The sequence below is a fragment of the Cinclus cinclus genome, chromosome 6 (genome assembly GCF_963662255.1).
Source record: "Cinclus cinclus chromosome 6, bCinCin1.1, whole genome shotgun sequence".
In the NCBI taxonomy this organism is placed as follows: Eukaryota; Metazoa; Chordata; class Aves; order Passeriformes; family Cinclidae; genus Cinclus; species Cinclus cinclus.
The window spans coordinates 10,488,482-10,504,673 of NC_085051.1; the positions used below are offsets into that span (position 1 = coordinate 10,488,482).

Sequence of the window (16,192 nt, forward strand, 5' to 3'; positions counted from 1 at the left end):
GCTGCTCTATTTAAACTGGTGATTGAAAATTCAATACTAAATTCAATTCAAAATATTGAAATAATTATGTTAAATACTTGGGAAGACTTTTCATAATATGATTTTTTCCTTGCCTTTTCTAGTGTTAGTTTTCTACATCCTGCCTTTTCACAAGAATTTATTGTAATTTAATTAGGAAGATAGCACCCAAATCACTCTCAACGTAGGTACTATACCTGGAATTTTTAATTTCTCCAGGCCCTTCTGTGTGCATCACTAACTAGCAGAGATTGCTGTGGCAATTCTCCAGGAGCATTATCCACCACTTTTTTTTTTTTTTTTTTTTTTTTTTGGCTGGTTTTCTTTCAGTGGATTTACACACTAAAGCATCACAAACTATAAAGAGTGAAGTGGACTTTTTGGTAGAGTTTATTACAGAGCTCTGAGTCAAAGTAGCAGGTGAAGCCACACATTTGTAGTAGGAAAAAGAGCTTGAGTAGAAATTATCCCACTGTCCAGCTTTAAAAAAAATCATAGAAACTTCACTTCTATGAAGCAGGTCCAAGCTGTGCCCAGCAAGGCCTCAAGGCAAAGGAATTCTGTCAAAGGCTGGGGTTTGCAGTCTGGAATCACAACCTCTGCTCCAGATGTGTCTTGATCTCCACCTTGGGATTTGGCTGAGGAATTGTGTGGGCTGCTGGATTGATGGGGGGCACAGGGTTGTGCTCCAAGAGGGAAAAGAGAAAATAAAAAAAAGGGGAGAAAAAGTAAGAGGAAATGCTGGAAAGGAAAGAAGCAAAAGGAAAAGGGATGGGGGGGGGGGAAGGAGAGAAAAGTGTAGGGAAATGAGAAAAGGAGGACAAAAAGGGGAGAGAAAGAAGGAAGAGGAAAAAAGGGGGAAAGAAAATAAAAAGGAAGAAAAGGCGCGGCACTCCATGACCCCGCTGCCGGCGCCGCTTCCCGCGCTCCCCCTTCAGGCACCGCCGGGGGCGGGGCTGCGCCTGCGCGGGCGCGGTCACGTGAGGCGGCGGCGGGAGCGCCCGAACGGCCGGAGCGGGGCCGGGGTGAGAGACGGGAACGGGGACGGGAACGGGAACGGGGACGGGAACAGGGATTGTCACCGGTACCGGCACCAACACCGGCACGGGGTTCGGCTGAGGCGGGCGGGACCGGCCCTGGGCCGCGGGATTTCCCCGGTGCGAGGAGCGGCCGCGGGAGGCTGAGGGGCGTTGGCGGAGGGGGGTGGGAAGGCCGTCACCTGTGGGGAGCCGTGGAGGGCGTGAAACAAAAGGGCTGGAGTTGAGCAAAATGAGGGGACCCAAGGGGGTGCAGGTCGCCTGGGAGGTGCCCAGGTAAAGTTGGAGTCGTAGAATGGCCATGAAGTTCCTGCAACGGCCAGGGACACCTTCAGCTGTCCCGGGTTGCTCCAAGCCCCACCCAGCCTGGCCGTGGTCACTTCCAGGGATCCAGGGGCAGCCACAGTTTCTCTGTGTCAAAGCCTTATCACCCTCGGAGAGAAGAATTTGTTCCCCGTATTCAATATAAATTTCCCCTCTGTCAGTTTGAATCCGTTCACCCTTGTCCTGCCATTATAATATTCAAATCCCGTGTTAAATCCCAAGTGTGTGAATTCCCTCGTATTCTTCAGTTTCCCATGACAGCTCCTGCCTGCCATCCTGCTCAGCAATCCCAGGGGTGGTACACATCCTCTGCAGGGTCTTCCAGCCCTTTCCAAGGTGTTTGTGGCAGTCCCAAGGACAAGCTTTGGGGCACAGCCCAGCCCCAATATCAGGGGCTGGTTTGGGGCACTTTTCCAGCTTTAATAATTCCACGATTCTGATTTATGTGACCATTTAGCTTATTGCTAAAAGGGATCACTGAAATGTTTGGTTCCTTCCAGGGGGTGTCCTGCGCCGTGGCTGCCATGGCCATGCAGATGCAGCTCGAGGGCAGCGCAGACACGTCAGCAGAGGAGGAGAGCTTTGGGCCACAGCTCATATCCAGGCTGGAGGTAGGTGAGGAGTTATCTCTGGAGGAAGTTTTCCATGGATGCACTCACTGCTCTTTTTCCTAGAATGGAATCCTGTGATGGTTTGGGTTAGAAGGAACCGTAAAAGCTCATCCCGTTCCATCCCCTGCCATGAGCAGGGACACCTTTCACTATCCCAGGTTGCTCCAAGCCTCATCCTTCCTGGGCTTGAGCATTTCCAGTCTCTCCACCAGGGCCTCACCACCTCCACAGGGAAGAATTCCTTACTAATATCCAACCTAAACCTTTTTTTTTAAAAGCAAGGTGAAACCAAAAACTCTGTTGCTAAATTCTTACTTGTGTTCTGTTAAAAAAAACAAAAACAAAAACAATCAAACAAAAAACCCTGAATTACCCAAAAATGCAAACGTGTCCTTTTTGCTTCCCTCCCTCCCTCTCTTCCAGCAATGTGGCATAAATGCCAATGATGTGAAGAAGCTGGAAGAAGCTGGATTTCACACAGTGGAGGCCGTGGCTTATGCACCAAAGAAGGAGCTGCTGAACATTAAAGGCATCAGCGAAGCCAAAGCCGACAAAATCTTGGTAAGGATGTTCTGCAACTTTAACCCAAGATATTCCACAGGTTTATTTCTGCTGACTGAAAGCATTGTGGTGAATTTGGAAGGTCTCCAAAGGGCAGTAAGGGTGATTAGAGGTGTGACATGACTTGTGATGGGAAAAGGCAAAATGCACCAGGACAGGACTGAACTGAAGAAGGGGAGGATATTTCCTTAAAACACCAAAAAGGGATGTCGTAGCTTTTTCTCAGAGCAGAATTTCAGTTCTGTTCAGAGGTACCAACTAATGCAAGGTCTATGAAATGGGCGTGTAATGATAGAGGCACCCCTCCACAAGGCAGGAAATACTAATTACTGGGGGATTAATTAATGGCATGAACTCCCTTGGCACTGCTCACTTGGGTTTTCCCTCAGGCTGAGGCAGCCAAACTGGTTCCCATGGGCTTCACCACAGCCACAGAATTCCACCAGCGGCGGTCGGAGATCATCCAGATCACCACTGGCTCCAAAGAGCTGGATAAGCTGCTTCAAGGTCAGCATTTTATTATTTCTTTTTCCTGCTTAACCTCTGTTATTTGAGTGAGGTTTTCCCATGAGTGGGATCCTTGCACAGAAACACGTAAGGCAAATCCTGGTTGGATTAAAAACCTCTAGGACTGCTCTTGAATAATTGCTTTTATTTTAGAAACTGCAGAAGTAGTTTTTAGTCATGATACAGGACCCAGAGCTGTACATTTTTCGATGTTTCTGGTTTATTTAAGTCCATGATGCATTTAGGGAAAACAAAACCAAGAACCACCGTCTCCCCATTCCTCTGGTAATCCAAAAATTAAAACAAGTAATTTCAGCTCTTCAGCATCTTCAAAAACACCCACGAACTTCTTAACCACAGCATGAACAAACTTCATGATGACAAGCAGTTTTCCCTCTTAGCTTTGAAACTTTCAGCCAAATTCAGTGCTTAACTGAGTCTCTTTCAATGTAATGTTTTATCTGTGAGATAGATCCGTAGGTACATAGATCATATGTGTAGCATGTGGCCTTTTAAGTTTTATTGATAATTATTACTATTATTTTCCCTTCAGGAGGGATAGAAACAGGGTCCATAACAGAATTATTCGGGGAATTCCGTACTGGAAAGACGCAGCTGTGTCACACCTTGGCCGTCACCTGTCAGGTGGGGGAGTTCACCTTATTAAAATCCAACATTCAGACCCCACAGCCTTGGGATATTTGCTAATTTGGGCACTTTCTTTGGCTTTCTAAGTGTTTATTACTGTCTAGATGTTGCTATTCCCTAAAATATTAGAGGCTTGGACTTAGTTTGATCATTCAGTTGACTCCCTAAACTTCCCAGCTCAAAGCTGAGCACCTGTCATCTTGTGTAGAGTTGAATTCCAGCATGCTGGGTTGGAAGGGACCTTAAAGCCCATCCAGTTGCATGGGCAGGGACAACTTCCACTATCCCAACTTGCTCCAAGCCCTGTCCAACCTGGCCTTGGACACTTCCAGGGATCCAGAGGCAGCCTCAGCTTCCCTGGGCAACCTGTGCCAGGGCCTCAGCACCCTCCCAGGGAAGAATTTCTTCCCAGTACCCCATCTCTCCCTGCCCCGTGTTAGTGGGAAGCCATTCCCCCTTGTCCTGGCACTCCAGGGTGACAGGTCCTACAAAAGGAAGGTGTCAGCAATGGGGACCGGGGATCTTTTCTTTCACTTTGCCCAGCTAAATGGGACTTTAATCACAATAACTTGGAATGTTATTTGTTGTGTGAGCTCAGTGAGGGCATGTGGCGATATCTGCTGTATTTATGGATGCTTTATTCCCTGTTCATTCCTTCCCTTCTCCTTTAGCTCCCCATAGACCGCGGGGGCGGCGAGGGGAAAGCCATGTACATCGACACAGAGGGGACCTTCCGTCCAGAGCGCCTCCTGGCCGTGGCTGAAAGGTCCGTGAATGGAAAACAGGAATAGATGGACTCACTACTCAGTTGGAAAACATTTTCCACAGGTCCTGGAGGTTGATTTGGCAGGTGTTCCCACTGGAAAGCTCTGGTGTTGCCGTTCCTCTCCTGTCCCTGTCATTCTCTCCTCACAGCTCTCGTGTCATTGTGCCTCGGCACGAGGTGATTTTCCTCTCTTTTGCTACTGGAAGGCACTGGGAGCTTCACAAGTAGCTGGGACAGGACTGGCTGGATTCTGTTAAGTTCTTTCTGAAGAGAATTTGATCTAATCCTGCTGGCTTCTCCCACAGCAAGGACTGCTCCCATGTTCCCCATCACCAGAATATTTGGCAGCCAAGCAAAGGAGAGGAAGTGAAATGATGTTTGCAGCAAGCACAGGTGTGTCTGTGCTGGCTGTGTACAGAGTCCTTGGAATCATGGAACCATTCAGGTTGGAGGAGCCCTGGGAGATCCCTATGCACAAATGTTCCCAGGTGCTGCCTAAGCCACCACTGTCACATGTCCCCAAGTGCCACATCTGCACGGCTTTAAATCCCTCCAGAACTGGGGCCTCCACCACTGCCCTGGGCAGCTGTGCCAGGGCTGTTCAGCCTTACCTCTAAGAGACTTCCCAATATCCAGCCTGAACCTCCCCTGGGATCATGTGAGGCCTTTTCCTCTTAGCCATTTCAAATGGTTCCAAATTCCCTTCTCTTTTCATCACCATGGGTTGCATCTTTTCCGTTTGTTTTTATCTCTGCCAGGGATGTGAGTTTTTCTTCCAGTCTTTTGGCAAAGCTGCTTTGGCTAACCGCTATGGATGAAGTTGTCACTGAAGGTTCATCCCTTTCTTTTCCCTGATTTTGCAGGTATGGCCTGTCTGGCAGTGATGTCCTGGACAACGTGGCCTATGCTCGGGGCTTTAACACCGACCACCAGACCCAGCTGCTGTACCAGGCCTCAGCCATGATGGCTGAGTCACGGTAATTACACTGATTTAATGGATTATGTTCCCACGTGGGATTAGCCTTTGGCTTCTCCAGGGAGCCAGCCTGCTCCACGGGCACTCAGGTGTCAGCAGCACATCTGGCTGTTGGAATTCTGGGTGCCAGCAATTGGCTCCAGCTGATGTGGCTGTACAAACACAGGGAATTCACGGTTCCTCAGTGCCAGCCTGAGGAGCAACTTGGAAGCTCAGTGTAGAACTGTGGTTAGAAATAGTGCTGATGATTTCCAAGCTCCCAGGAGAGCTGTGCAGGGATTGGAACTGAGACTTAGAGCCCTGCCTGCCCTTCCCAGGTACGCGCTGCTGATTGTGGACAGCGCCACGGCCCTGTACCGCACGGATTACTCGGGAAGGGGGGAGCTCTCTGCCAGGCAGATGCACCTGGCCAGGTTCCTGAGGATGCTGCTGCGCCTGGCGGATGAGGTGAGCATCCACTGGGCTTCATGTTGTGGGTTGATGCTGGCCAGACACCAGGCACCCACAAAAGCTGCTCACTCGCCCCTCTCTGCAGCTGGACAGAGGAGAGAAAATGTAATGAAGGGTTTGTGAGTTGAGGTAAGGGCTTGGAGAAAACATTCATGAATTACCATCAAGGCAAAAGCAGGCTCAACTTAAGAAATTTGAAGTGACTTCGTTACTAACAAAATCAGAGCAGGATAATGAGAAGTAAAATAAGCTCTTAAAAACACCTTACCCCCACTGCTCCCTCCTTTTCAGCTCTTGCCTCCTGTGCCATTGGTGCAATGAGATGGGAACAGGGGGTTTGGGCAATTAATCCACCCAAGGCTTCTCCTACTGCTGAGGGAGAAGAGTTCTTCCCCGACTGCTGAGGGAGAAGAGTTCTTCCCCAGCTGTCTCCCATAGGAGACAGTTCTCCACGAACTTCTCCAGTGTGGCTCCATCTCACAAGCAGCAGCTCCCTGTGAGCTGCTGCAATGGGAGTCCATCCCACAGGCAACAGTGCCCCTCAAACTCTGGTGGTGTGGGTCACTCTTCCACGGGGTCAGTCCTTCAAGGACAAGCTGCTCCAGCCTGGGAGCAGGGTCACTCTCTACTGGATCTCCCACTGGATCACAGCCTCCTCCAGGCATCCACCCACTCCAGCATGGGGCTCCTCCACAGGCTGTGCATGGATCTCTGCATCCCCTGTGGATCCCCATGGGCTGTGAGTGGATCTCTGCATTCCTCTGGATCCACATGGGCTGCAGGGAGAATCACCATGGTGCTCACCATGCCCTGCAGAGGAATCTCAACTCTGCAACCTGGAGCACCTCCTCCCCCTCCTTCACTGCCCTTAATGTCTGCATCTTGTTCTCCTCATATTCTAACTCCATCTCTTCTCTAGCTGGAATTGAAGCTGCACCACAAGTTTTGTTTTGATTTCTTTTGAAATCTGTTATCACAGAGATGTTACCACCATCTCTGATTGGCCCAGCCTTGGCCAGCAGCATGTCCCCCTTGGAGCCATCCTGGGATTGATTCTGCCAGACATGGTGGAAGCTTCCAGCAGCTTCTCACAGAAGCCACCTCAGTGCCCCCCTGCTGCCAAATCCTGGCCATACAAACCCAATACAATTGCCAAAGTAAAACTCATCGGTTTTCTTACAAACAGCTATTTGGTCCCAAGGGCTTTGTCTCCACCTCTGCTCCCATTGGTTTGGAGAGGCTGGATCCCACAGTTATGGACACCAGGAGTGCCCCTGTGTGTCCTTCTCCCTGCTTTTCTGTCCTGATTGTGGGAAATAATTGGGTTTGGGTTGTTTCTCCTGCAGTTTGGCGTGGCTGTCGTCATCACGAACCAGGTGGTGGCGCAGGTAGATGGAGCTGCCATGTTTGCTGCAGATCCCAAAAAGCCCATTGGAGGCAATATCATCGCTCATGCTTCCACCACCAGGTGAGACAAGACATGGTCATATCCCAGGAGCCTGGGTTAGGAATGTTTTGTGGAATTGTGCCCAAGTAGCTTTTACTTCTGGGGTTTCCATAGCCTGACCATGGCAGGCCCAGCCTGTGCTTCAGCTCAGCACCACTCTGGGCCCTCAGTCCTCAGGGAAATGAATGTCTCAGGCAGTTCACACAGCTCTGTTTACTCCTCTATGGATTAGGATGATTTTTCTGGGAGCAGGCTGTCCCTCCTGACCTGTTTCCTTCCCTCTCCCTGTCAGGCTGTACCTGCGGAAAGGCCGAGGTGAGACCAGGATCTGTAAAATCTACGACTCTCCGTGTCTTCCCGAGGCTGAAGCCATGTTTGCTATCAATGCTGACGGAGTGGGAGATGCTAAAGACTGAAAACTCCTTTTCTTCCCCTGAATCCCAAGACTCTGTGTCTGTAAGAGGCTCCTTTCCTGGTGACACCTTGGGACACTTCCCGAGGCAGCAGGCGGAGGAAGCTGTGGTGCGTCAGCCTGGGAACGTCGGGACACACCCAGCACAGCCAGAGCTGTTGGGAAGAGATCTCCCCTGGGGCTGCAGGCACAGATGAGCTCCGTGTGTTTCCTGGGCAGCGTTCCCAAGGGACCATACCCAGCGTGTTTCCCTGCATCCCACCGTGGACACGGGCCGGCAGAATCTTGGTGGCCACAGTTGGGAACTTGGTGCATTGGAAGCAAAGCTGAAGGGTTTGTTCACTAAGAGAAAGGTGATTTATATTATAGATTCCACATCAGGGATTTGGGATTGGTGATGGTCCCAATCATAATCTTTCTGTTCATTTTCTTTTGGATGCTGCAGCCTGCTGGGCTGGGGCAGCTGTTCCTTTACATTTCTGTTTCATTTTCTGTATTTCATTAATTCTCTGTGGAAATCTGCTTTTAATAAAAAGCCCCTGAGGATACTGATGAAGTGCCAGGTTCCAGGGATTCACAGGTGTGTGTTCAGACCAAGGATTGTTCTGGCTGGCAGAAGCTGCACCAATCCCCCAGGAATCTCAGTCTGGGGTTGTCTTTTCTCCCAGTGTGGGGGTGCAATGCAGCCCTGCCCTGTGGATCTCCTAGAAGAGTTTTGGGGTTAAAGATATTATTTTCTATTCTGCAATATTTCTGTAGAACTCGATTAAAAAGAATAAAACCGTATCAGTGTGGTTTTAATGGGTTCATTTGCATTGGTTAATTAAAGCAAGTAATTGAGAAGGGGCTTGAGCACCCCTTGGTTGGAGCTGGCAGCTCTTCTTTATTGTCTCTTCATTCTGTGAATTTCTATTAATTATCTCTTAAGCAATTACTGCAAATAAAGATACACAGTGAGGAGAACAGTATTGCTGCCCTGCTGGATTGGGAAATCCGAGTGTAATTCCTTGGAGAGGTTGAGGGGATGGGGAGCTGGGTTTTGGCAGCAGGAAGGGGGTGAGGAGGGGAGATCCCCAAAACTGGTTAAAGCAAATTCTGCTGGGTTTAGGTGCCCCTAACCTCAAAAAAGGATCCTGGTTAAACTTGAGGAAGCAGCGGTTTATTTCCAGAGCACAGGATATTCTGAGTTGGAAAAAGCCACAAGAATCATAAAGTCACATGATTATAAGTCACTGGCCCATCTGGGCATTGTCCTGGTCAGGGTGCAAGACCTTAAACTGCACATTAATCTGGGGCTGTGACTGGGATTCCAGCAGGGAATTAATTGTGTCACAAATTGGAACTATTGCAGGGAGCAGCACTGACAAGGTTGGGAGCTGCTGTTTCACCACGGTGTCAGCAACAGAGAGAAAACACAAGACATGTATCCAAAAACAAGGATAAAATTATTCCTCCTGCTTTTAGTGGGACCAGGGTTAATTCTGCCCTGAATCACAAAGAATTTCTCCCTGAGATCCCCAGACAGCCCTCGAAAAGCCGAAGTGCAGCAGGGAAGGAAGGAAGGAAAGGCAGCTCTGCCTCACCTGCTGGGAACAGCACAGGTCCTGCTGCTCCTGGGACTGGGAATGACTCTGGAGCCAAAAGCATCTTCCCAGGCTGGAGGGGCTTTCCTAAAGCACCACCTCTGCAAAGCAAAGAGCTATGGAAGACATGGAGTAGGAATTTAATACAATCATAATACTAGTAATAGTAACAACAGTAACAATAACAATATTGGGCAACAGCAGCAAAGGGACCAACAATAATTCCAAGGGAGCAGGAGGGATGCTGAGCTTTACATGAGGTTTGAGTGAGGCAGCATCTCCTGGCATCTCTGAAGCACAGCTCCAGGTCTGGGATTCCAGGAGCAGTGCAAACTCCCACTGTCCAATCCCTGGATTTGCCTCCTGCCAGGGCACATTCAGCTCAGGTGCTCCAGTGCTGCTGCCTCGAGGGATTGGGAAAATGGGCATTAAACCCCTTCCCACAGGGATGGCTCTGAGCTCTACCTGGGGAAAGCATTTGGCACCTCTGGCATTTCAATGGAATCGGTTTCCATCATTTTGAAGATGCACTGAATAAACCCAGAGCACATAAATAAACCCTTCTCCATAAGGACAGCCCCAGGCAATAGACAATCATTCATATGCCTGGTCAAACAAAGCAGCAGCCAGTTTTTGGGGAGAGACTCCAGACTCTTGTCTCCCTCCCGGGCTGTAAAACACTTGCAGAGGCTTTGGAGTTCATATAAGCTTTTCAGGACTGGATATTTAATTTAAATTCCATTCATACCCTAAGGAATTGGAAGTATCCTAAAGGCACCTGTACTCATACTTTAATTCTGAGCCCTCTAGCACCGACGAATTTGGATGTTCTTTTGTTAGGAGCACCCCACCTCTGCTTCTTTAGGCGTTCTTCATGTGGGAGATAAAATAAACGTGGACAAAAGTTTGGAATGCAGCTTCCAAGTCAAGCTCCCTGCTAGGAAATTACTCCAGCTCTAGGAAGTTACTGTGACACAGATCAGTCAGAGGAACATCTTGAAAAGACATGCACACTCCACAGCAGCCAAAACAATCCCAATTCTCATTTTTACCTGATCTCCAGGTGCTCTGCCAGAGTTCCCATTCCCAGACAAGCCCGGGCAGCACTATGGAAGGTCCTGACCAAGTCTGTGAGGCCGAGGAGTTCGTTTTGGACGCTTTCTTTGCTGCAGAATCAGAAAGCAGGAGTTTAGATGGGCTTTCCCTTCTGAACCAAATTCCACTCCAGAAACATCCTCCCGCTAATCCAGCGCGCCTCGGTATTCCCGGGGGACGGGGCCTGCAATGCCGGGGCGCTGCCACAGGGCGGCAGCACTGAGACACAAAGAGGAAAGGGGGGGCGGGTGGCTGACAAGCTCGGACTGCGCATGCGCATTGCAGCGAATTTCCATACCCCTCACTGCGCATGCGCAATCCCCTATGGTGCAGTATCGCGCTCCGCCCGCAGGTGGCAGCACCTGCGCGCCGCCGCTCCCGCTGAGCCCCGGGAGCAGCCCCTGGAAAAAGGGATACTTGGGACATAAAAGAGGAAAATACCTCTTTACCAGGATAGAGAATAAGTCAGTCGCAAGGCTTCTTTTTAGTGCTGCTCCAACCTTTCGTACATAGAAGTCCACGAATTTCCCAGTGCCTGCTGGAAAAATGAAAATATTCCTCGAGTTCTCTGTGCTCCCAGTCCAGCCTGAGCACTTGAGGGATAATTTCCTGCTCCCCATGTGCCAGGAAGAGCTTTTCTAGGTGGAAGCAGTAAGAGTAAGAGCAGGGCTTTGTCTCAGCTCACTGCGCTGTAGATGCGATTCTTCTTTTGGAGATAAAAGATAAATTCAGGCTCTGTCTTGCCGCTCACCAGGGAGAGATCAACAGCTCCTAAAATCCCACTCTGTGACAGATAGAATAAATAAACATTGATTTTTCTCCTGGATAACATTAATCATGGCTTGACAGAGTTACACCAGAGAGTAAACCAAGGGTAGGCACCTCAGGCTCCTGGCAAATGGATCCAAACCTAAAAATCATCATTATTAGATGAACCTTGGCTGAAGGGCTGAGTTTCATCCCCAGAACCTGACATTCCGTTTCAGAGGTCCCAGTAGCCATGTGTCCAGTCTCCTGGTGCTGTAATGAAGATTTAGAGCTGCTTTTCATCACCCATGAGGAGATGCCGGAGGCGAGGCGGCACCGGGATGGTGCTGGAGACGTTACAGATAATGAAAATTAATGAAATTTAATGAAAAAAAAGCTGTTTGGGGGATGAGTCCTCCCTGGGGGCAGCATCCACCTGCCTGCACCTGGAAATCTGCCCCATCAGAGAACTGACCTCGATTTCTTGATTAATCCAAGTTCAGCTTCACTTTTCCTTACCCAGCAAACCATCTTTGCTTGGCGAGAAGGATCCAAGGCATAGAATGGAAATGAATTCAGTTAAAAAGCAGGGATTAGATTTCATCCCTGCTGAGAGGCAGGTGCTTGGTATGAGCTCTGTGTGGAATATTCATCTTTGTCCTCCCGGGCTAAGGATCTCCATTGTGGCACCTGCTTTCCTACTCAAATTCCATAAGATCCTTGTGCAAGGCAGTAGAGGATGTTCCATCAGGCTGTCCTAGGATTCACCAAGATCAGCCTGTCCAGCCTAGCCTTGGACACTTCCAGGGATGAGGCAGCCACAGGTGCTCTGAGCAACCTGTGCCAGGGCCTCCCCACCCTCACAGGGAAGAAATTCTTTCCTATACCCAAAGAAAACACACATGAAGGAAGATTTTGGCTCCTCTTTCCTCCCAGGTGCAGCTGAAGCAGCTTTCCATATCCTGTGATATCTCAGGTAGAATTGGATGGATTAACACACTCAAGGTAGCCCAGAAGAAGATGTGCCATGTCACAGTGAGACCCATGCACAGTCACAGAGTCCTGGAATGGTTTGGGAGCTGATGACTTTGGAAGCAGCTCTTAAGAGGAGACCTGAACTGATAAATAAACACAATTAGTTAAATAAATTCAATCCGTTTCAGAAAGTTAAATGGAAAGTTGAGGATTGATTTCCTACTTCTGTATACATATATAACATATATCTATTTTTATATTATTTTATCTATTAAAAAGCTTATATAAAAGAATTTCAATATATTCATTTATATATATATATATAAATGTTTATATACAATTTCTTAATATATATAAAGCATTTTTTCTTAGAAATACATAGTTATATATCTACAAATTTATCTCTTGGAATATGTAACTGATCTATTGGCACCACAGGGAGTTATAAAGAATTGATGTAGGAAACCAAGATTTAGGAGCTGGGAGACAGCCCAGGATTTGGAGAAGTGTTCTACCTGCAAACCAGTAAAAGGGAAAACTTTTCAGGAACTCTCCTGCTGCAAATTATTTTTACACTTCCTGGTGATGATTATAGTCTGAATTTAAGCCCTTGAGGCTCAAATTGACTCTCCAGCCTGTGCCTGCTCTGAATAAATCCTGCATTTCCCACGTGACTGTGTCACCCCGCCACCCTTCACCACCAGCCAGCAAGTGGAGAAATCCATGCCATTTTTCCATTTTAAAAAAAGTGTTTAAAATAGATCAGATGAGTCAAAGCCCCCAAACACATTGTTGTCTTCATCAGGGGAATCTGTGGTGACTCATTCAAAGCCTCCAAGGAGAGAGGATGAGTGCTGGGCTGAGATGACTCAAGTCCTGAAACCTGGAAGCAGGAATAATCAGAAAACTGCAGCTGGGGTGGAAAATCAGCCTTGCCTGGGTGGAAAGAGACACGCTGGAGAAGAGATGGTGCAGGAGGTTTGGAGGCATCGAACGAGCTGAATACAGCACGCAGAATTATGGAATCCTGGAATGGGTTTGGTGGGAAAGGATCCTAAAACTGATCTCTTTCCAGCCTCCTGCCTTGGGCAGGGACACCTTTCACTATTCCAGGTTGCTCCAAGCCCTGCCCAACCTGGCCTTGGATACTTCTGCCAGGGCCAGAGAAGTTGCAGATGCCTCATCCCTGGAAGGGATGACATTTTGCAGGAGGTGGGAGGGGGTGGGAGATGTTATTTTTTAAGGATGAATAAATACAATAACATCAAGCCTTAATTTTCCACGTTAATTAGTGTTGCATTAAATTCACAACAAACACCGTTGAAGTGATTTCCAATCAATTTGGATCAATTAAAACGAGACCAGCATTCCTGACTGCAAGTTCATCTACGTGCAGCTTCCAGGGAAAACCACCCACTCCTAATGCAATTTATGACTGACCCCATCCAGCAAAAAATTCACCCAAAACCACTTAAAGTTCCACCCTTTAGTTAATGGCAGCTTGAATCAAGATACTCACAAGTCCCCGAGTTGAAGTCCTCACGTCCCATTGGTCTTGCTGAAATCAGGAAGTTTTTCCTGTTCCATCCTCTAATGTGGCTGAAAGATTTGAAGTTTTATACCTTCCCCATGTGAAACAGCTGCCAAAGGGTCTCTGAAGCACCTGAAAACAGAATGAGCCTTCCCTAGAGGCCTTGGGATCCATCCCGAGGTTTCTCTCTTGGGTTTTAGGGACGGGATCCCCACAGCACATGGCAATGGATGCCTGCAGAGCTGGAGCAATGCCACTCGTGTACACAATGGTGTCAGGAGGAGTGAAACAAAATCAAAGGGCTTGGTTGAACACTTGAGTTTCAAAGACTTTTACAATTATTCTGTATTTCTATATTACCTTTAAATTATACATAATTATATTTGTATAATATATCTTTTGTTATATATGGGAGGGGGGGAAAATATTAAGTGATGGACATAATTAAGGAAATTATTGCTTTGTCTTTGCAATTATCAATTTTCTTTTGCACTACACATTCCCTAGAGCAGATCCTAGAACATGGAATTTTTTGGATTGGAAGGGACCTTAAAGACCATTCAGTCCCAGCCCCTGCCATGGGTATGGACACCTTTTACTAGACCAGGATGCTCCAAGTTCTAGCCAATCCAGCCTTGGACATTTCCAGAGTATAACTTTACCTGCTAAAATTCTCTTCCTCCTTTCTCAATCAGGGTTTTAAAAATTTAAGAAAAAATATTATTGATTTTATTTATTAATTTTAAAGAGCCAACTTCTGCTCGAGTTGCCCACTCTGACCTAACAGATACGTGTATTTCTGGTTGAGAAATGAGTATTGCCACTTCCTGCCTTCTCACTTCCCTCTTGCCCCCCACCATGTGAAACAGGGTCAATTCTTCTTCTCCCCTCATTGCCCCCACAAGCAGCTTTTACTTCCCCATTCCAGCTGAGTCAGAGGCTCATTGCAGGCAGTCATCTGACCATCTGCTAACACTCTTCTCCTGTGGCCACCACAACCTCCATATCTCTGTCCAGCCTGTCCTACAGTCTGGGGCAATTACTCCCCATGGGAAAGATTCACTGTTTTCCCTTTTTGAAGTTGCTTTTTTGTTTGTTTGCTTGTTTGTTTTTCTGGCTCCTTTTTGCCCATTTGGGACCAAAGAAAGTTCATTTTGAAAAGCCCCTTCTTATCATGTGCTTCAACGTGGCTTCAGGAGACCCACACCGGTGAGAATCCTGGAATGGCTCAGCCTGGAAAGGACCTTAAAGCTCCTCCAGTTCCACCCAGGAGCTGAAGATGAGCCCTGGCAGGTTGGATCCTGCCCGGGGCTGAGCTCCCTCCATCCTCCTGCCCGCTGTCAGCTCTGCCTCTCTCACACCTCCTCATCTGGCGCTCGATACCGGCCCCGCAGCCAAGCCGGGCTGACAGCGGGAGATGATGGATGGGGATGAGCCGGCTCCGCGGGGCACGGACACGTGGGGGGGATGCGGGGGGAACCTGGGGAGGTGCTTTCTTCCTGCTTCACATCAGTCCTGGCCCTAGTCCCAAGTGCTACCCAGACTGCCCCCTTGGATGCCCCACAATGCCTGGGGACACGGGGTCCCCTCTGTGTTAGGATGGACACAGGAAGGATTCAAGTGACTAACCCAAGGCAGGACAGAAGTCTGAGTCCCAGCTGGGAGAAAAATGTCCATCTCTGTGCAGAGCAGGGAGGGACTTCGGGCCAGTGCCGCCATCACTGGGACACCAACAGGTACAGAAAGCCACCAGCATCCCCACAAGGACATCCCCATGTCCTCCAGAGCCTCTCCCAGAGCCTCAGCATCCTTCATCCCTCTAGAATACGCTCCATGGTGCGCTATGAGATAGCGGCCATGGCCCCAGCGCAGTTCAGAGGGGAGCAGGGGGCCTCTGGAGTAACCCCCCTACTTTTCCCCTGTAATGCCCCATCCCGGTGTCCGCCTCCTCCCACAAAGAGCCCTCGGCCCCGCGGCGCCCGCTTGTCCCCATCCATCTCCTGCTGTCACTGCCGTGAAGGGCACAGAGGGTCCCAGGCACCAGGGCAGAGACTGGACGCACCTTGCGGGAAGGATTATGGGGAGGGGGCATCTCGTTCCTCCTTGCGGAGCCGCAGAGGCTCTGCTGGAGCAGCGGATCTTTACCGATGCCTCGGCACCTCACCGTGGTTTTCAATATCAGGTGGTGACGGCCGTGTACTGAGAGGGGCTTTGCCTGGGGGAGCCCCCACCTCCCCCCGCTCAGATCTGTGATATGAAAGGACAAGGGGACCCCAATAAAGATGCACCTGCCCATCCCGGGGCATCCCAAGCCCTGTTACGGGACTGGTGGTGGTCCCAGCAGTGCCACCGCTCGCCTCCCGTCCATCATCACCACGTCAAGGCGCGAAGGCAGGCTGGGGAAGGGGGCCGTGCTCCAGCCCCCAAGGACCACCTCGGCTCCAGCCCCCGCCTCTCCAGCCCCGAGCTGGGGCATAAAACCCCCGGCAGGCTGCAGGGACACT

At 49.2% G+C, this 16,192-nt stretch overlaps 1 protein-coding gene across 1 annotated transcript; it reads left to right on the forward strand.

The window, feature by feature from the left end:
- The first annotated feature begins 323 nt into the window (after positions 1-323).
- Positions 324-8,479, forward strand: RAD51 (RAD51 recombinase). Its single transcript, XM_062494546.1, has 10 exons — positions 324-1,043; positions 1,880-1,990; positions 2,414-2,551; positions 2,941-3,058; positions 3,612-3,703; positions 4,378-4,472; positions 5,336-5,449; positions 5,766-5,895; positions 7,245-7,366; positions 7,638-8,479. The coding sequence occupies exons 1-10, from the start codon at positions 627-629 to the stop codon at positions 7,759-7,761; spliced, it is 1,461 nt and encodes a 486-aa protein (XP_062350530.1). The 5' UTR covers positions 324-626; the 3' UTR covers positions 7,762-8,479.
- Positions 8,480-16,192: the final 7,713 nt, after the last annotated feature.